The 20,835-nt window shown below is 48.3% G+C and overlaps 1 protein-coding gene and 1 long non-coding RNA gene across 2 annotated transcripts; one reads left to right on the top strand and one right to left on the bottom strand.

The window, feature by feature from the left end:
- Positions 1-308: 308 nt before the first annotated feature.
- SPIB (Spi-B transcription factor) lies at positions 309-18,781 on the bottom strand. Its single transcript, XM_053362774.1, has 6 exons — positions 18,368-18,781; positions 12,434-12,461; positions 11,933-12,020; positions 5,161-5,363; positions 1,894-2,041; positions 309-945 (listed from the first exon to the last, which is right to left on the bottom strand). The coding sequence occupies exons 1-6, from the start codon at positions 18,388-18,390 to the stop codon at positions 647-649; spliced, it is 789 nt and encodes a 262-aa protein (XP_053218749.1). The 5' UTR covers positions 18,391-18,781; the 3' UTR covers positions 309-646.
- On the top strand, positions 15,482-17,391 carry LOC128400533 (uncharacterized). Its single transcript, XR_008327341.1, has 2 exons — positions 15,482-15,666; positions 17,146-17,391. It is a non-coding gene; the product is annotated as an uncharacterized LOC128400533 (long non-coding RNA).
- Positions 18,782-20,835: the final 2,054 nt, after the last annotated feature.

Consider the following 20,835-nt stretch of genomic DNA (forward strand, 5'->3'; position numbering starts at 1 on the left):
AAACTACCAGTTTTAAACTGCTAGCCAGGGTGGAAGGGGGGGCAAAGAGTGACCTCAGTGACACCCCTCAGACCAAACTTTGGCCCCAGTCCAGCAGAGCAAATCCACCAACCCACACAGAGTACCACCACCCACCTGGTTCCTATTTCACAGCGTAGTCCCCCACCACCTCATCAGAAGGTAACCACATGGACCCCTTTGCTCCCCCCGTACTGTGATTAACCTCCCCACACCCCCTTTTTTCCGTACTCCACCAAGGAAAAATATGGACCAGGCCCTGCTGAAAGAGCCCCCCCTCCCAATCCTAAGGATCCCAGAATGCTTCGCTCCACCTCTGCTGTATCATACTTTACCCTCACCCTACCATGACAGTCCAAGCAGCCCGATTTCCGCTAAAGTGCATATCTCCCACCCCTCTGGTGGAAGATCTCGGTGCCTTCACACCTGGCCTCCCTGACTGCAACCTACCGGAGCCCACCCCACCCTGATTTGGGTCTTCACATCTCTTCCCACCCAGCCTAGATTCTTTCACGCAGTTTGGTTGAAGGCACCAGAAAGCGGGTGGTCTGGAGAAGGCAGAGAATGGAGGTCCAGTCATTATTAATGGCCCCAGCCCCGTATTCTTGCAGCGGGTGGGGGGGGGAGTTTAGGAGGTGGCCGACTGCGCCAGCAGAGTGGTCCCAAACTGGTAGGTGAGCTTCTTCTTGACCTTGCGAATTTCGCCCGTCTTGCTGTAGTTGCGTAGCGCCCGAGCCATTTTCTGATAGGTCATCTTCTTGCGGTTGCCCTTCTGCTGTCCCCAGCGATGCGCCAGAAGCTCCTTGTGCTTCGAGGAGAACTGGAAGATCCCTGCGTCGCGGTGCACCCACCACACACATTCCTTCATGTCGCCGCGCTCAAGGAGCTCCAGCAGGAACTGGTAGAGGCGCAACTTCCGTCGGGAGCCTGCGGAGGGCGACAGACAAAAAAATTGTCAGCGCAATGCTCTCCATGCCCAGCAACTGGCGTTCAGTGGAGGTTAAGAAAATAGCCAACATGCCTATTGAGGGTACCTGAAGGAGCGTCTCCAACCCTGTCATTCAGCCCGGACACTGAGATCTAGCTCTGAGGGCCTTCTGGCGGTTCCCTCACTGCGAGAAGTGAGGTTACAGGGAACCAGGCAGAGGGCCTTCTTGGTAGTGGCACCCACCCTGTGGAATGCCCTCACATTAGATGTCAAGGAGATGAATAGCTATAGAACCCTTAGAAGACATCTGAAGCCAGCCCTGTATAGGGAAGTTTTTAATGTTTATAGTTTTATTATGTTTTTATATGGTATGGTAAACATAAACGTAAAAAGGCGACTAGGGTTGCGGCGCTCATCTTGCTTTCAGGCCAAGGGAGCCAGCGTTTGTCCACAGACAGCTTTCCGGGTCATGTAGCCAGGATGACTAAACTGCTTCTGGCGCTACAGAACACCATGAGGGTAACCAGAGCGGACGGAAATGCCGTTTACCTTCCCACCACAGCGGTACCTATTTATCTACTTGCACTGGCGTGCTTTCAAACTGCTAGGTTGGCAGAAGCTGGGCAGAGCAACAGGAGCTCACCCCGTTGCGGGGATTCAAACTGCCATCCTTCTGATTGGTAAGCTTCAGGGTTTTGGGGGTGCTCAGACAAGGCACCCTCTATGGGCCCACTTTAGCTGGGAAATTGGAGATTGGAGGCTTCTTGGCAGTGCCCTATAAGTGGTGGCTCTTTTGGGGGCAGGGGTCAGCACACAACCCCTGGGCAGCAACATCCTCTCAACTTCACCAATTTACTTCTTGACATACAGTGAGTATTTCTGTGTGTGCAGAAACATACACACAAGATGTCTTGCTGGGTCTGAAAACATGGGATGGAGGCACCCACCTGAATCAAAACCAGGCGAGAGATTCTCATCCAAGTCGCTGTCGGAGGACACCTCCAGGTTCCGACTCTCCCCGTGGAATTCCTCTTCTTCCGACGAGGGGCTAGGCACTTCCCTGGGAAGAGGGTACTGATCGTAGGGGAGGTAAATCTGTAGATGTCCATTGGATGGAGGGGTAAAAAACCCACAGCATTCGTTAGCCAAAGTGGAACGTCCTTGCCCAGGAAGTTAGGACCAAGCTACATGTTACACAGGAAGGTGATGGTGGGATCTCCCTACTGTTCTCATTCATTCATTTAATGTCTATAGTACCCTTCATCCGAAGATCACGGGGTGGTTTACAATATAAAAACACAAAAATACACAGCACCGTAACAATCAAAAACAACCCCCCACCTGAGCCTTTGGGTGATACAGGAAGGGAAGAAAAAGGGGTTATTTTTTTCCTTCCCCATAGAAGTCTCCTGATCTAGGCTGGCCAGAGCCCTGGCTGAGTTCTCTCATTAGGGACTAGGAACATTTTGTTGAGTGTCGCTATGTGTTAGGACCCAAATGATACATTACGCAGGAAAATTGTGATAGGATCTCCTTGGTGCTTTGTTTACTTTTTGACAAGCAGTAGCAGCAGGGGGAGAATGGGAGATAGGGCGATTGGGGAGGATAACGCTATCAGTTGCTGCTAGCCAAGATGGCTGTCAGAGGCAGTAATCCTTCTGAATACCTGTTCCTGGTATTCTTAGGAGGGCAGGATGTTTATTGAGCTTGGGTCCTGCACTCAGTTTACCACAAGCATCTGACTGGCCACTGGGAGAACAAGACTATAAAGGAACCATTGGCCTGATCTAGAAGGTTCTTCTTGAATGTTCTGATGAGAGGACCTACCAATTTGATCAGAGCAGTGGTGCCTGAGGGGAAAGAGTAGTTAATCTTTCCCCTCAGATGCCATTTTCCGCTTATCAAAACCCCATGGCTGCAACTTTGGACTACAGCTACAGATAAGGTAAAACAGATAACCCCTTTTTCTGTTTCAAATTAATCTGGGGCCACATCTACACACCAGTACAGTTACATACACTTCAGGTTACATATGCTTCAGGTTACAGACTCCGCTAACGCAGAAATAGTACCTCGGGTTAAGAACTTTGCTTCAGGATGAGAATAGAAATGGTGCTCCGGCGGTGCGGCAGCAGCAGGAGGCCCCATTAGCTAAAGTGGTGCTTCAGGTTAAGAACAGTTTCAGGTTAAGAACCTCCAGACCTCCGGAACGAATTAAGTACTTAACCCGAGGTAGCACCGTACATTTAAAGCATGCCGATACCACTTTAAACAGTCTTTTATAGCACCCTCATACCACTTTAACAGCCATGGAGAATCCTGGGAACTGTGGTTTGCTAGAGGTGCTGATCTCACAGAGTCACAATCCCCAGCAACAAGACCAAACTACAGTTCCCAGGATTCTCCGGGGCTGTTGAAGCGGTATGAGAGGGCTATAAATGTGTGGTCTGGGTTAGGGCTGGGCAATAGATCGATATATTGTCCAAAGCCGGTTTGGAAGTCCGTATCGTGCTATCGGTTTTATAATTTTTGATGTGGCAATATATTGTGAATCATGATGTGTGTGTGCGCTTTGCAAAAAAATCATAATGTGAGGGAAACCGTGAAGCCAGCCAATGCTTCCTCTCAATTCCTGCAGCCTCTGTTAATTCCGTCAGCTCAGCCCTCCCCTGCCTAATGCAGGGGGCAGCAAATCCCATGAGCAGGCGCCATCAAAAAATCATGACACTGGAAAAACTGTGAAGCCAGCTAGTGCCTCTACATAGCTCCATCCTTATTTCAGACATTGTAATATATTAGTATATTTATATATGTTTACCAAGAACTCATTGGCACCCTGTTTTATGTACAACAGCTGCAAGGATGCCCAGAGCTGTAAAGACAATAAGATACCTACTAGGGCGGACTGGTGGATGAAATTACTGAACTATGCAGAGATGGCAAGATTAACTGGGAAAATCTGAAATCAGGAGGATCAAAACTTCAACAGAGAATGGGATAAATATAAATTGTATTTGAAGGACCACTGTAAACACTTGAACTCTTTGGCAGGTTTTAAATAACTCTTGCAATGATACATAGACTTTGGATACAATGGAGGGTTGTAAATTAGATGGACTTATAATATGCAGTTGAAAGAGTGACTTAAAGAACCCACAGAGGGGAAAAGGGAAGACCTAGAATTCAGAAGAATCTTGTGTAAAGTTTTAATATTTGCAAGAAAATTATCTGTGTGAATGAATTTGTAAAGTCAAATACAGTGGTACCTCTGGATGCAAACAGGATCCGTTCCGGAGCCCTGTTTTCATCCTGAAGCAAACGCAACCCGCGTGTTTGCGCATGCGCTGGTCGCAATTTGCCGCTTCCGCGCATGCGCAGGACGTCATTTTGAGCACCTGCGCATGCGCGAGCGGCGAAACCCGGAAGTAACACACTCCATTACTTCTGGGTCGCCACGGAGCGCAACCCAAAAATATTCATCCCGAAGCTACTTCAACACGAGGTATGACTGTAAAAACTTTAAAATAAAATAAAAAAGAACTCATTGGCACCCAGCAGCACTTTGTCTTACCCACAAAGCTCCATTACCAGATCTGAGAACCCAGGTCTCCTGGCTTCCCAAAACCCACAGACCCATAGCTGTCAACTTACAGATTTGAAAATAAGGGACTAGCAGCCTCAAAAATAAGGGACCAGCACCCAAAATAAGGGATTTTAGTCAACCAGCTCCCGAGCCAAAGGCAGAAAGCCCAGCCAGCCCAGCAGCCAAATGAAGCCTCAAGTGGTGGTTCCCACAGCGCAGCAACCCGGCAAAGGGGGTGCAGCAAGGAAAACCACCATCACCTCTCCACTGGGAAGCGCTGAGCAAAGGCGAGTCCCCAGGCAACGCAGCCGATTTGATCGGCACAAGGCATGCAAGCTCCACCCCCCAGTCGTTCTTAGACTCCTTATTGGGTGAGCAACACAGCCAAGCAACACAGTTGGAGCCTCCCTCCTCCCTGGCTGGCAGGGAGGGAGGGAGAGGAGCTGCTTCCTTTGAAACCCGGGAAATTTAAGGGACGTCATCAATAAGGGACAGCAGCGGGACACGACGCTGGGATAAGGGAGTTTCCCGCCAAATAAGGGACGGTTGACAGCTATGCACGGACCCCACTCCCTTCCCAGGTCCTGGCTTTCTGTTGCCCCGCCCCAAATGGACTAGGCGCCACCTTCACCTGGGTGTTGTAGTCTTCCTTGGGTGCGAGGCACATGTTCTGTGTGGGTACCACTCCCTCCTGGCTGTAGACAGAATCCATGGAGAGCTGCGGGTAAGAACTATGCAGGTAGGAGACTTGGACATTCTGTAGCTGGGCCAGCTGCCCCACCTCATAGCCTTCATAGCAAGGCTCCTGCATCTCCAGCCAGTTCATGCAAGACTCTGAAAAGCAAGGGGCCGCGACGTCAGAAAGGAGACCCAAGAGAACAAGCCAACGAGTCAGGAGCAGGGAACCTTTCAAAGCCCGGGGGCCACATTCCCTGGGCTCAGCAAGCTTTCAGGGGCCGTATGCTAGTGTTGGGCAAACGCCAGCATCAAATGTGGGTAGGGCAATGGATGTAAACATTGTACAGTAGGCTAGTTTACACGTACACAAACAAGCACTCCTCTAACCCAGGCAAGCGAGAGATATTCTCAGAGGATCTATTCCAGCCAGGCCAAAAAAACCACAAAACACCTGGAATACGGTGTCCAATTCTGGACACCGTAATTTAGGAAGGATGTTGACAAGCTGGAACGTGCGCAGAGGAGGGGAACTAAGACGATCAAGGGTCAAGAAGCCAAGCCTTATGAGGAATGGTTGAAGGAGCTGGGTATGTTTAGCTTGCGAGAAAGGAGACACAATAGCCATCGCCAAATATCTCGACAGCTGTCACGTGGAAGATGGAGCAAGTCTTGTTTTCTCCTGCTCTGAAGGGCAGGACTTTCATTTCATTTATTTTCATTTATTGAATTTATTTACCGCCCTATACCTGGACTTTCTCTTCCAAGGGCTTCACGTTACAGTGGTACCTTGGGTTACAAACGCTTCGGGTTACAGACTCCGCTAACCCAGAAGTAGTATCTCAGGTTAGGAACTTTATTTCAGGATAAGAACAGAAATCACACGGCGGCAGCAGAGAGGCCCCATTAGCTAAAGTGGTGCTTCAGGTTAAGAACAGTTTCAGTTAAGAACAGACCTCCAGAATGAATTAAGTTCTTAACCAGAGGTACCACTGTACTAGAAAGGTGATTCCAACTGCAGTGGTACATCGGGTTAAGAACTTAATTCGTTCTGGAGGTCCATTCTTAACCTGAAACTGTTCTTAACCGGAGGCACCACTTTAGCTAATGGGGTCTTCCGCTGCCAGAGCATGATTTCTGTTCTCATCCTGAAGCAAAGTTCTTAACCCGAGGTACTTTTTCTGGGTTAGCAGAGTCTGAAACCTGAAGCGTCTGTAACCTGAGGTACCACTGTAAACATCAGGTGGAACTTTCAGACAGTAAGAGCTGTTTGGCAGTGGAACGGTTTGCCTCAGGAGGTTGTGGGCTCTCCTTCCTTGGAGGTTTTTAAAGCAGAGGTTGGATGAGGCCATCTGTCATGGATGCTTTAGCTAAGATTCCTGCATTGCAGGGGGTTGGACTAGATGACCCTTGGGATCCTGTTCCAGCTCTACAGTTCTATGATTTTACTCAAGGAGGGTGTGAAGCAGGGTGACTGGGCAGTGCCCCATCTGTTCTAATGGACCAGTCTCTGCCCTTCAAAAGTTTGCCTCGGTAGCTTCTCCTCCTCCTGTTTTCCCTTCTCTGCTTTGTGAATCCTGGAGCCCTCACTCCCAACATCCTCTTGGATCTCTTGGGTATAAGAGCAGGAGGGTTGAGGTTTGTGTTACCCAGCTCAGGCTACAAAGGCTTTTCTTCTGTGTGCAAATGCCTCAAGCCATCGATTTTGCATAGGGAACAGCAGGTACATACAGTACCGGCTGCAGGCCTGAAATTTCTCCTCTCCCCATTAGAGGGCAGAGTTTTTGAAACCAATATCTAGACCCTATCTCCAAAGAGTGAACTCACTTCTCTGAATTCTTATCCAATCAAAATGCCATACAAAAGGAAAAGATATTAGAAGGCTTAGGAGAGCCCCAGGGTTTGTAGAATACATTTGGGGCTGTATTACCTTGAAGAAATAGGAGAACAGAGAAGGAAAGGCAAGGAGTAGAGGCCAAAGCCTTGGGAGAAGACGTACCTTGTCGAAAGCTATTTATTTTTTAGAAAAATGCTGCATTAGAGGGGGCAGAGCAGCAAGCAAAAGAGGAACCTGAAACAGCATAGTGCAATGTTTGGGACGCAATCCTAATCCCATTAACCAGGGAATAAAAACCCCATTTAATTTACTAGGATTTTCCGTGGCACTGTGGCTTAAACCACAGAGCCTAGGACTTGCTGATCAGAAGGTTGGCGGTTCGAATCCCCGCGACGGGGTGAGCTCCCGTTGCTCGGTCCTGCCAACCTAGCAGTTCAAAAGCATGTCAAATTGCAAGTAGATAAGTAGGTACCGCTCCGGCGGGAAGGTAAACGGCGTTTCCGTGCGCTGCTCTGGTTTGCCAGAAGCGGCTTCGTCATGCTGGCCACATGACCCGGAAGCTGTACGCTGGCTCCCTCGGCCAATAAAGCGAGATGAGCACCGCGACCCCAGAGTCGGCCACGACTGGACCTAATGGTCAGGGGTCCCTTTACCTTTACCTTTACCTTTACCTCCAAGTAAACATGGATAGAAATGCTCTGTTAGCCGTGATGAAAGTATCATCTACTTAAAATACTTATGTCTCACTTTATATAGCCCAAACAGGTTCTGAAAAGTGGCATAACAAAAGAGTCTCGAAATAAAATTGCACTAAAGACGGATGTGACAGCTGTACTTCAAAGTTGGTAGGATGAAGCCCCACCATCCATTGCTGAGTAGTCTGAAGATCTTACTCCCCCTTTCTGCAGTTGAACGTATATCTTATCATTGTCAGCCTACATTAGATATCTATTTGGGGACACGCACACACACATTTTTGTTGCAGGATGGATTATTCTTAACGTGAGCCAATGCTGTTTCATAGAATCACAGAACTGTAGTAGAGTTGGAAGAGATCTTGAGGATCATCTAGTTCAACCCACTGCAATGCAGGAATATGCAGCTGTTCTTTCTGGGTTATGCCAACAATAAAAAATAGGGGGAGGAGAAGATGGGAATGAGATGGAGCCAGGATTTTGCAGGCCGCATTCCCTGCCCTCATCCTCAGTCTTCCCTAGTGTCACCGCAGAAAGCAGCTTCCCGCCAAAATCCTCTTCTGAGGTGAGGGAGTGGGGCTGAACTAAGAGAATGATAGAAGGCAAATAAAAGAGAGGTAAAGAAGGAGCCAAAGAGCGAAGGGTTTGAAAAAAAACAAAAAGGAAGAGTAGCAGATTAAACCCAGATCAGATAAGAGAACGGAAGCCTTAGAAAATGGTGAGGAGGATGAGCAGAAAATGGTAGCAAGTCAAACTGGGAGAGAATATTTATTTATTATTACAGCTATATTCCTCCAAGGAGCTCAAGGTGGCTGGGCTCAAAGTCACCCAGCAGGCTTCATTGCTGAGCGTAAATTCGAACCCGGGTCTCCCAGGTCCTAGTCCAGCACTCCAGCTGCTACTATTAAAAAAAAAGACAATCAGCCAGTGCCACCGCAGAAGAAAGGGACAAGAAGAAAAGAATGGGATTTAGCAATCGGCAAGATTTGGGAATGGCAAGTTACTTTTTGCCTTTTCCTCAAGGACCACCTCTCCCCATATGAAGTGACCTGAACCCCGCAATCATGATCTGAGGCCTGTCTTTGTGTACCTCCTCTGCGAGAGGTCCAGAAGGTGGCAACCCAAGAATGGGGCCTTTTCCACATTGGCTCCCTATTTGTGAAATGCTCTCCCCAACGAGGCAAACCTGGCACCTTCATTACATATTTTTAGGCGCCAGGGGAATACATTTCTATAACCAGACCTTTGACTGATGAAACAGTCCACGGCCTTTTAAATGTTATTGTGGTGATGGTGGTGGTGGGGATATCGGTTCATTTTTGTTTGTTTGTGTTCTCACTTTGTACTTTTATGTTGTGATCTTTGGATGAAGGGCAATCTAGACATTTAATTATAATTAATAATAACACATTTCCGGAGCAGGGGCTGGCAGGGTGGAGCGGGGTGGGGTGGAGAACTGTCATTTTTACATTTTGCAGTAGCTTGAACAGAAAAGGGAAGGTTCGGGGGAAGGAAAGACTGAATGCAAGCCCCCAGCATGAGAGAAAAGTAGAGCGAGGAATAACTATTTTCTGGACAAATGAAGCTTAAGATAACGAGAGGGCATCTAGTCAGAAATGGTAGTGAGATTAGAAAAGGAAGGTGTAGAGCTGCAGGCCGTCAGCATAAAACAAGTACATTGTGGGCGTATTTGCCCCTTAAGATGGGCAAGAATAAAGGAAGTCCTAGGGCTTGGCTGGGAGGCAAGCGATGAGGCCAAATGGCCTGAAGCTAAAGCAAGTCCAAGCCTGGTCAACGCCTGGAGCGGAGACTAAGTTGTGTGTTAACTTTGAATCCCATAACAGAAGAAAGGCAAAGTAAATAAAAAAAAAACCCATAGGGGTATGTGTGCGGAAAACCACAGAGACACATTCTGGAGCGGTTTGATCGCTTCATTCCACTCTCTGCTTTTGGAAAAGATCTTGCAAGTTCGCTCCCTGTATGGGACAGCTGCATATTCCTGCATCGCAGGGAGTCGGACTTGATGATCCTCCCAACGCTCCAATTCTGCGGCACCATATATTTATTCCTCAGACTGCATTTATATGCCTCGCCTTCTAACCCAAGGAGCTCAAAGCGGCGTAAATGGTTCTCGCTCCCTCCTGGCGCAAGCCCAACAACAACCCTGCGAGGTAGTGACTGGCTCAAGGGCACCCAGTGACCAGGGCCGTCTTACCCAGGCGCCAGGCTCTCAGGGGCGCCAGGCCGAGAGTCCGGGGCCCGAGAGTTGAGTCAGGGCAGAGCCCGTCGGTCGGAGCGCAGTGGCGAGCTCTTCTGCTGCGGGCAGCTCTGCGCTGCAAGTTCGGGGGCAACCGAGCCAGTGAGACGCTGAGGCGGCTGGTCAGTTCCACCCTCCTGCGTGCCTGGGACTGGCCAACCTGAGGGGGGGTGGATCTTTGCACCCCGTGCAGCATACGCTTAAGACAGCCCTGCCAGTGAGCTCCGTAGCCAAGTGGGAATTTGAGCCCTGGCCTCCCCAGGCCCTAGTCCTGGCACTCTTAAGAACCCGACACACCGGCTCACTTATGCAGAGGCCAGGGATGGGTTGGTGTGTGGAGGGTGTTGCTAGAAAGGCGGAAGGGTTCAGCCCAAACGCTGAGATCCAGCTCCGAGGGCCTTCTGGCAGTTCCCTCCCTGCGAGAAGTAAGGTTACAGGGAGCCAGGCAGAGGGCCTTCTCGGTAGTGGCACCCACCCTGTGGAATGGCTTCCCAATCAGATGTCAAGGAGATGACCTTTAGAAGACATCTGAAGGCACCTGTGTATGGGGAAGTTTTTAATGCTTAATGTTTTATTATGTTTTGTATGTGCTGGAAGCTGCCCAGAGTGGCTGTTGCAACAAATAAAATAATAATAATAATAATAATTACTATTACTATTATTATTATTATGCACTGCTGAGCAGGAGTGGGAAGGCCCATCAAACTAGCCAGGCTGTGAGCTTCTTGGGTGAAAGGCAGAATAAAAAACCAAACAAAGAATGCATACTGATAAGCTGCCATATCTACACACCAGCTCTGCCTTGCCACCCAATGCAGCAAAACTACACTGCAGATGTGGCAGGAAGCAGATGTTGGGTGGGCGGTCGGTCGCTGGGTTATAATAATTTTATTATGTATACCCTGCCCATATGGCTGGGTTGCCCATTAAGGGTACACCAGAGTAGATTGGCAACTTGGTGCCAGAGATCAAAAGTGGCAGCCCAGCCCCAGATTGGATTATCCTGATCTTCAGGCAACTTCCAGCAAGTCTACAAAGCCCAAACACAGTATCTCTCTCTGTGCAAATAATACAGAGTGCCTATCTGTGGCAGGCTCCCACCAAGGCCTGTATAGATGCAAGCACATCCCAGAAATCAGATGGCAGCCACTGATTAAATGCAGATTGCGCAAGCGAGCGGGGCAGGTGGGGAGGGGGGAGGAAGAGAGAGAGAGAGACTCGTCTGTTCTAAACAGGAAAGCCATGCATGACTCTTCTGCAGGCCGCCTTAACGGCTAGGCAAAAGAGGGTCACATGCAAATCGGCGAGTGAGAGAACAAGAACTTACATTTGTTCATTCAGTATGTAGAGGAAGAGTAGTCAACCTGGTGCCCTCACAACGCAGGGACTCCCTGTTCCCATCAACATGGTCCATGTTGTACCCACGTGATATATAATATGCCTCCTACAATTAGTTTGCATGCGGCTGTGCGCACACCATACATTTAAAGCAATCCCCAAATAATTCTGAGAACTGTAGTTTGTAAGGGTGCTGGGAATTGTAGTTCTGTGAGAAGTAAACTACAGTTCTTCCCAGGATTCTTGAAGCCGGGGGCGTGGGCGTCATGTGCTTTAAATGTATACTGTGTGTGCAACCCTGGTCTCCTGTAAAAATAGTAATAGTAATAATAATAATAATAATAATAATAATAATAATAATAATAATAATAATAATAAAAAATAATAATAATAATAATATTGGCTTTTTTCAGCCAGAGCTCAGCTCCAGTACCTCTCAGGTAAGAGAACAAGGGAGAAGTTCATGGTGAGCTTCAGCACCTCCTTTTCTAGAAAAATAACACTGATGATAATAATAATTTATTACTTATACCCCGCCCTTCGGTTCGAGTTGCCCCAGTCGTTCTGAGCAGCCACTCCCCAGCACTAAGACATGCCTTACCTGGGGAGCTCTCGGGGTCTGCAAGGCAGGAAGCAAACGTGGGTTCTTGTTTGCAAGAGTCCAGGTCATAGATGCAGCCGCTGGGAAACTGGGAAGACGACAGGCAGGCCTGTGAGCAACATTAAAAGCCCTTCACTCCACACCCTCAAATGCGACAAGGACCTAGGAAGACTCCCAGTCTCTAAACCCACCCCGGTCTGCTTCCACTAAGAAAACGAAAGGAAAGCCTGTGGTTAAGAGGACATGCGAATGGCCCCAGGTTCAGCACCCCAGTATCTCTAGGTAGGGCTGGGAATTCCCCGTTTAGAACCCTGGAAAGCTGCTGCCAGCCAGTGTCGGCCATATGAGCTACATGAGCCAATGGTCCGACTCAGTGCAAAGCCGTTTCTTACATTTCCATCTTGGCTTCTGAGCTACACAGCTCTCAACAAAATCCCACTTTGAAATCCTCTTCTCTCACTCAGACCAGTAAAATGCAAGGATTCTGGGCCACATACTTACCATATAGCCATACTGGGACCCCTCGAACCTGCCAAGATAGAAGGGAAATTGTTTAGCAGATTTTATCATAATCATCATTATTAACAGACACGTTTACAGCACCATCCTACATATTCTACCAACAGAAACTGATCAAGATTTGAGTGACAGCCCTAGCAGCTACTAAACTAGCAATTAAACCAATTAAGGCTTGCTGTTCTGCCAGTTACTAATTATCTGAGTGCCACTTCTTCCTTGCAAAGGGATTTATCACATTTATTGGGTTTGAATCTTTCATCCCCGCAGAAGAGGAAAGAAACAAGGAAGCATTGTTCCCATTTTACAGATGGAGGCAGGTATATTGAGGTTTGGGGCTGCTTGGTCAAATTACACTGCACATTATTTTTCTTGAAAATGCATAATCATTTCTTCAGGGATATGTTCCCAATAATTCATACACCCAGAGGGCACCTACACAGTAAAGCTCAGGAACCTGGAGGTGGGGGGGGGAATCTTGTAGAGCAGGTGTGGCAAACCTCCAAATGCTGCTGAACTACAGCTCCTATCAGCAAGGAAGGTTGATGGCCAGGGATGATGGGAGTTGTAGTTTAGCAAGAGCTCCCCAGATATGGTCTAGACCTACCCTGTCACACCAAAATTGAGACTCAGGTCAGAGCAGGGAACTGAGTGTGCATGTGTGAATCATAAGCACTCCTGTCAATAGACAGGTGGGGAACCTGTGGCCCCTAATCAGAGGTCATGTTGCCTAGGGCTGATGTACTATACAGTGGTACCTTGGGTTAAGTACTTAATTTGTTCCAGAGGTCCGTTCTTCACCTGAAACTGTTCTTAACCTGAAGCACCACTTTAGCTAATGGGACCTCCTGCTGCCGCCGCGCCATCGGAGCACAATTTCTGTTCTCATCCTGAAGCAAAGTTCTTAACCCGAGGTACTATTTCTGGGCTAGTGGTGTCTGTAACCTGAAGTGTATGTAACCCACAATGTTGAGTACCCAAATGTTAACTGAGCCAAAATAACTTCCCTTCTTTGTTTTCCAAGTGAGACATTTGAACATCTAGGACAGGGGTGACCAACTCCCAAGAGACTGCGATCTAAAAACTGGCAGTGATCTACCCCCTTTTTGGGGGTTCAGGTCAAAGTTGTTGAGCCAGTGATTTACCAGTGATCTACCAGCTGGACGTGCCTGATCTAGGAGACAGAAAACTGAGGCTTCACAGCAGATGTGACACAGATGTGGATCTCTCCCGTAGCCAAATGCACTGCCTTGGCCACTGGAAATTTCTCTTTGGCATGTCCTGTTTTGTTCAGGAGCCACGCCTGAAAACACTGTGGAAACCAGGTGTGTGTGTATGTGTGTAAATACTGATATTTCCTGGAATACATCTGAAAGCACAACACTTGTGTGGGTCCAAGTCTCAGTGCCCAAAGGTAAAAGCCTCAACAGTTCCCATTAAATCATACCTATATTCTCAGTTTGTGCAGCAGCCTAAATGTTGGCCTTGGGCCCAGTTTCAAACCCCTGATTGCGAAACCCCCCAAAATATTGTTACCTGCCCCAGGAATATGGTGGGCTTCTCTGGTTTAATGATAACCTGTATCCTGTGCCAAGTACCCAGAAGGCCTCATATCCTCTTCACTACACTGCGCTAGGGACAGAGATCCCGACACACACTATGCATTTTTATAGCTGTGTGTGTTAAGCCAAAGTCAAATGCATCTAGAAGGGCAGCCTTGAACAAGTCACCCTCTCTTGGCCTCAGTTCCCGTCATAAATCTGCAAAATGGGCGTAGTAAGTGACCTGCCTCGGGCCACTTTTGGATGATTTGTCAAAAAGCGCTTTTGGGTGCCCTGAAAGTACTAGAGAAACAAAAATGCCAAGTGATAAAAGTCAGACCTCTTCAAAATGTATCTGATGGGAAATAGAGATACACAGCAAAGAGAGGGAGGGGACTTTAGAAAAAGATTAAAAAGGGAAACAGACGGGGAGGACAGGACAGATAAAGGGAGATCACAGTCAGAGGTTAAACTGGCAAATACAGCGAAGGCAAGACATGTCAGGCAACTTACTTTCATGCAACACACATTTAAAGTGCCCCCTCACACACACCCCGGGGGAAAAAGAATCCTAGGAATTTTAGTTTTAAGCACGTAAGAAATTTGCACATCTCTGAATTGTGTGGTGCTGTTCTCCAACCACATACCCTCCACCGTTTCTCTAATGAAAATAGGGACGTCCCATTCCATAATGAAAATGTTACTTATTTATACCCCACACATCTTATTGGGTTGCCCCAGCCAGTCTGGGCAGCTTCCAACAGAAATATATGTTGTTTTCCAGGGACAGTTCCGGATTTGCAGAAGCCGTCCCGGTTTCTGATTTGATCCCGGCATGTCCCGCTTTTCCTTGGGACTGTCCCTATTTTCATCAGATAAATGTTGGACAGTGTGGAGTTAGGCAACCGCCGAGCCAAGGAGATAAGTAACTTGACAACTTTGGGAATACATCTGAAGGCAGCTCTGTAGAGGGAAGTTTTTAAAATGTTTTGTGTGTTGCACACACACACTAAAACATTTTTAAAACTTCCCTCTACAAGCCCGCCTTCAGATGTATTCCAAAAGTTGTCAAGTTACTCATCTCTTTGGTTCAAGGGGTCAAATAACCCCATTCTCTCCAACAGTTATCTGATGAAAATAGGGACGGTCCCAAGGAAAAGCGGAACGTGCCGGGATCAAATCAGAAACCTGGATGGCTTCTGCAAATCCGGGGCTGTCCCTGGAAAACAGGGACAACTTGGAGGGTCTTCAGGTGCCTGTAGGAAACCAGCAAGCAGGATTGGAGCAGAAGAGCATCTTCCCCTCCCTCCTGTGGTGCCTAGCAACTGCTGTTCAGTAGCATTGTAGACATCGTGGCCTTATCTTCCATGAAGGGTCTTCAGGTTTTGAAGCTCTATGAGGGGCAAATTAATGTCATGGAAAGGCAGCCCATTGTTATTTATTTGTAGTATTTTTTCCCCCCTACTTCCAGAGAAAAGGTGGGGTTTTTTTTCTGCCTCAGGTGCCAAAATAGCTCCGCTGGCCTTCATGCACCTTGAATCACAGAGCGTGGGTGGGTGGAGACCATTTCCTGTTCTACCTCACGCTGCAAAATGTCTTGGGCCAGCGCTGGAGAAAGTGGTGGCGGAGATGTCGGCGGAAATGGGGCATTCTTGGTTATGGAGAAATGGGACAGAGGTAGGATAAAATATACCAGATGGGGAAATCGGGGCGATGGTCGCCTACCCCTTGTGTAATTCAATAGCTGCAACAAGAGGAAGACCCTAAACAAGAAATAAACAGGGTTTATTTACCTCGAGGGGCTCTCTACAGTGGTACCTCACCTCGGGTTACAGATGCTTCAGGTTACATACACTTCAGGTTACAGACTCCGCTAACCCAGAAATATTACCTCGGTTTAAGAACTTTACTTCAGGATGAGAACAGAAATCACGCATCAGCAGCGGGAGGCCCCATTAGCTAAAGTGCTGCTTCAGATTAAGAACAGTTTCAGGTTAAGAACGGACCTCCGGAACGAATTAAGTACAGTGGTATCTCAGGTTAAGTACTTAATTCGTTCCGGAGGTCCGTTCTTAACCTGAAACTGTTCTTAACCTGAAGCACCACTTTAGCTAATGGGGCCTCCTGCTGCCGCCGCACTGCTGGAGCCCGATTTCTGTTCTTATCCTGAAGCAAAGTTCTTAACCTGAAGCACTATTTCTGGGTTAGTGGAGTGTGTAACCTGAAGAGTATGTAACCCGAGGTACCACTGTAATGGGAAGGCACATTGTGCCTCTCAGTTATTTCACAGGGTGCTTAAAAACAGATCAGTTTTTGGTGACCCATAGGAAGCTGCTGCCTTATACTGAGTGAGACGAGTTTGCTCCATTTAGACCAATATTGTCTACACTGACTGGCAGCCACTCCCCAGGGTTTCAGGCAGGATTCGCTCCCAGCGCTGATGGGGATTGAACCCTGGGACCTTTGGCAGACCCCTCTTCCCTTTCCAGAGCTCCAATTCCCAGCGAAGAAGAACCAATTGTTAAACCACTCTGAAAATTGTAGGTCTGCAACTCTCAGAACCCTTGACAAACTACAGTTCCCAGAATTCTCTGAGGGAAGCCATGGCTGTTTGTAAAGGGGTCTCGGTGGCACTTTAAAACAAATGGGGTCAATGTGGGCCTAAGTTGGCAGGTATTAAAAGTGGCTCAGTCAATGCTGAGGGCAGGAGGGCTGTGGACTGTACTGTATACCCAACATTTGGGATGGAAAAAGCTGGACAAGTAAGCTCCACACCCTCCCCTCATACAAGGCGCCACGCCACCCCCCCCTCACAGTCACACTCTTGTGAGCCGAGGAAATATTCAAATCTAGCTTTCCCCACCTCAGCATTTGCATAACAGGCAAGAGGAGGGGAAGGAAAGTGAGAGGAGAAAGTTGAGGTTGGGGTGCGCTTGGGGTGGGGCGTTCAAAAGCACCCAATATTAGATTGCAAATAAATTGGGGCGGAAAGGGACTGCTAAATTTGGAGTAGGGTCGCTGTATTTAAAGCGGCAAAGACCCTGCGCCTTTTCAATGTTGCAAAAAAAGGGGGTGGTGAGTTAGAATTCAGCAGCTGAAGTTTTGCCCAGCATGGTTGGTGGGAAAAGTTATACCAGAGAACTTTTCTCCTTACAGCAGGTCCTGCCTTGCAAAGGAGCCCCATTTGAAAATGTTGGCGGCAACCTGCCTTAAGAGACAAGCAGCAGCTCTTAATACTGGCGTTTCCAGGAACACTCCAGGCATAAGGCACGGATCCTGTCCACAAAGTGACCAAGGATAAAACCCCCACAGCATAAAAAATTGACACACACGCTTCCCACTGCGTGTTCTTTCTCCTCCAGCCCCCTACTTTTCGCAACTGACATTAAATTAGAGAGACCATGTGTATTGGGCTTAGGCAGGAGACGTCCTGGGTTCGTATCCCAAGTTAGAGAATCATTGAATTGTGAAGAGGTGGAAGGGACCCGAGGGTCATCTAGTCCAACCCCCTGCAATGCAGGAATCTTTTGCCCAACGTGAGGCTCGAACTCAAGACCCTGAGATGAGCAGTCTCATGCTAACACTATCCCATGAACCTCATTGGGTGATCTTGGGCAAAAAGCTAACACTCAGCCTCGTCTTCCTGGCAGGGCTGTTGTGTGGAGAAGGAGAAAAAGCTTATGGACCGCCCTGAAGTCCTAAGAGGAAGGGTAGGATCCAAGCGTAACAATAATATGAACTGATAGCAGCCTAGCTGTCTTTATACAAAACTGCTCCCCCAGCCCAGAAACGCTAGGAATCCAAAATTCTGGCTCTTGAGCCTTTTTGTGGACTCACGTGTGCGCTTGATGCAGTTAGTTTTTAGTTAGCTCTGTTTTGAGGTCTGTTCTCGGCTTTAACAAAATCCTTGTTCCTATTCAGAGAATTCCGGGGTCCGAACAGGCACCCCGCTTCCCCTGGCCGATTTCCCTCCCGCAGAGAACCCAGGAGTTCGGGAACGCAGCCAACCTGCCCGGACCTTACAGGAGTCCTCTGCTCCTCTCGGGCGCCCTCCCTCCACCCCTTGTATGAGCCTCGGGGCAAAGACTTTTTGTCCAACTTTCGCAGCCGGCAAGCAACCACCGACGGAGAAGCGAGTTGGGAGAAGAAGAGAGCAACTCCCAGACCCAGGGATCAAAGTTTTAAAAATGAAACAACGCCCCATCTCCAAATGCGGGAGGCGTAGGCAAATGGGTGCTTTGGGGGAAAATACTCTGCACATGCTCGGAGACCACTTTAAAGAATTAAGAACAAAAAAACCAAGGCAGATGATGCCATATATTTGTGTGTGCGCCCCTCTCTCCATAATCGAAAACACTTTAACCCCCGGTTCACTCACTGCGCGTAGTCTACGTCCAGCATCCTCAGTCCGCCACGATCGCTGCCGAGGCCACCGATCCTAAACTTTCCGTCTCCGTCTGCCGATTGCAACTTGGCGGGGGGTGGGAATTATATAGCATCTCGCGGGCGGCGGCGGAGGGAGTGATCTCACAACCGCGAAATTCCCCCCCGATGGGCGTGGCCGGCCCGGGACTCTTACGCAATGTGAGGTTTCCAGTCCGGTGCGAGGAAAGGGGCGCGAGCGAGGGAGGGAGGGAGGGGAGGAGGAGGAAGGAGAGACAGAGAGAGAGGCTGGGCTGGCAGCGAAGAGGGCACGCGCTTCCCCCTGCGCGATCCTTGCCCAGCAAAAGATTACGAAGCACATTAGTGCATTTTTTTCGCCACCCATTAAAAAAATCGTGTCCGCGCGCCCAGGGATTTGCTGACCCATTGCTGTTTTTAGACCAATCTGACGATTTGTACTTTCTGTGTGTTGCATTTCGTGTTTATTGGGATTTTTAAGCAACGCTTGGTATAACTTTATACTGATGTTGCAAATTGTGTGCCTCCTTTTTTTTTGGCGGGGGGTAAGGTTTATGTATTTCATTTTATAGTGTGTTATAAAACATAGAGAACCATTATAGCAACAGAGGAAACTGAAAAGTGGGGGGGGACCCCAAAACTTATAGTGTGTTGAAATAACAAAGGGCAAGTAATGGCTGTCGGTGTTATCAAGTATCTTTCCTGATTGGCCCGGATTGTAACAGGGGTGGTCTTGAAGAGGATGGTTCTACTGTATGTCAAAAAGAAAAGGCTATTAAAAGTGCCTGGAGGTTCTAGTAAAGGTAAAGGTACCCCTGACCGTTTGGTCCAGTCGCGGACAACTCTAGGGTTGCACGCTCATCTTGCTTTAAAAGCCAAGGGAGCCAGCGTTTGTCCGCAGACAGTTTTTCCGGGACATGTGGCCAGCATGACTAAGCCGCTTCTGGCAAACCAGAGCAGCGCACGGAAACGCTGTTTACCTTCCTGCTGGAGCGATACCTATTTATCTACTTGCACTTGACGTGCTTTCGAACTGCTAGGTGGGCAGGAGCTGGGACCGAACAACGGGAGCTCACCCCGTCATGGGGATTCGAACCGCTGAACTTCTGATCGGCAAGCCCTAGGCTCTGTGCTTTAGACCACAGCGCCACCCGCGTCCCTGCCTGGAGGTTCTAGCCCTTGTCAAAATCCTATATATACTCGTTTTGGGGGCAGCGCATAAATACTAAAATAAAATTAAATAAGCTCCCCCAGCTGGGCAGTGAAGTTCACACGGAAAGATGCCCCCAGTCAAATATCCCAAGCAAAGTATGCTTCTTGCTGTGCAACAGCTGGTCAAAGACTGGGTCCAGACCATCAACACTATTCCTAAACACGCCTTACTTCAAGAAATAATTTGCCAGCGATTTCAGTGGCGCTTGCTCCCAGAGTTCAGTGGGCCATACACCTGTCAGCAATCGTGCTGCAGCATTCTGCACTGACTGCAGCTTCTGGATCAAACATGCGGGGAGTCTCGCAAAGAGCACATTGCAGTAATCCAGTCTTGAAGTAACCAATGCACGACACTACTGTGGAAAGGCTTTTCACGTCCAGGAACGGCTGCAGCTGCCAAACCAGCTGCAGTTGGTAACAGGCACTTTTTGCCACTGAGGCTACCTGAGTCTCCAGCGACAGAGCTGGATTCAGAAGCAATTCCAAACTGCAAACCTGCTCCTTCAGGAGGAGTGCAGCACAATTCAGCAGTGCTGGATTACCAAATAGGCAGAGTAGCCGCCGGCCTATGGGCCTTTTAGGGGCCCCGCGACAACAGATCAAAACAATATTGATTTGATCTTGAAATAAAATTGCAAAAACATATCAAGGAGATCATTTGCAAGATAGGCCCCTTCCGAGATTTCGACTACCTTGGGTCCTTCACAGGGTTTAATCCAGCACTGCCATCCAGGGTTGGCAACTGACCAATTGCTCAGACATGGGAGCTACTCACCCACAGTGCCAGGATTCAACCTTAGCTTGTTTTTCGCCATCCATTTCACCACTGCATCCAGGCAACAGCCCCGGAGACTGAACAGCCTCTCCTCATTCGGATGTTATGGAGAAATAGAACAAAGTGTTTCTTTTTAGTTTTCACGGCTTGTTGTTACCGTTGTTTAGTAATAATGGTGGTTGCTTTTTCAAACTGTTAGCCGCATTGAGACTTTTGGTAGGAAGACAGGGTAAATCTGTGGGGGAGGGGGGCAATTAACTTTAACTAACGAATTGTACTTCTTTTAAAGAGCGAAGGTCTGGTGTGTGGTCAACTGACCCAATGCCACAAAAGTGACTTTGCATCAGCTGCCAAGGGGGCAGGGAAGCATAAAAGCTGAAATGTACTTGCATTTTCTGTCTTGTGTCATCCTGTGGGTTTCACATACAGTGGTACCTCTGGTTACGTACTTAATTCAT

The sequence above is a fragment of the Podarcis raffonei genome, chromosome 13, assembly GCF_027172205.1.
Source record: "Podarcis raffonei isolate rPodRaf1 chromosome 13, rPodRaf1.pri, whole genome shotgun sequence".
NCBI classification, from domain to species: domain Eukaryota; kingdom Metazoa; phylum Chordata; class Lepidosauria; order Squamata; family Lacertidae; genus Podarcis; species Podarcis raffonei.

Bases quoted from the DNA above. Each gene is read 5' to 3' on its own strand.
- SPIB (XM_053362774.1), bottom strand. From the start codon at position 18,390: ATGCTGGACGTAGACTACGCGCA. The intron at 12,462-18,367 runs GTGAGTGAACCG...CTATCTTGGCAG, and splicing joins CTGGACGTAGACTACGCGCA to GTTCGAGGGGTCCCAGTATG. The intron at 2,042-5,160 runs GTGAAGGTGGCG...GGACATCTACAG, and splicing joins AGGAAGACTACAACACCCAG to ATTTACCTCCCCTACGATCA.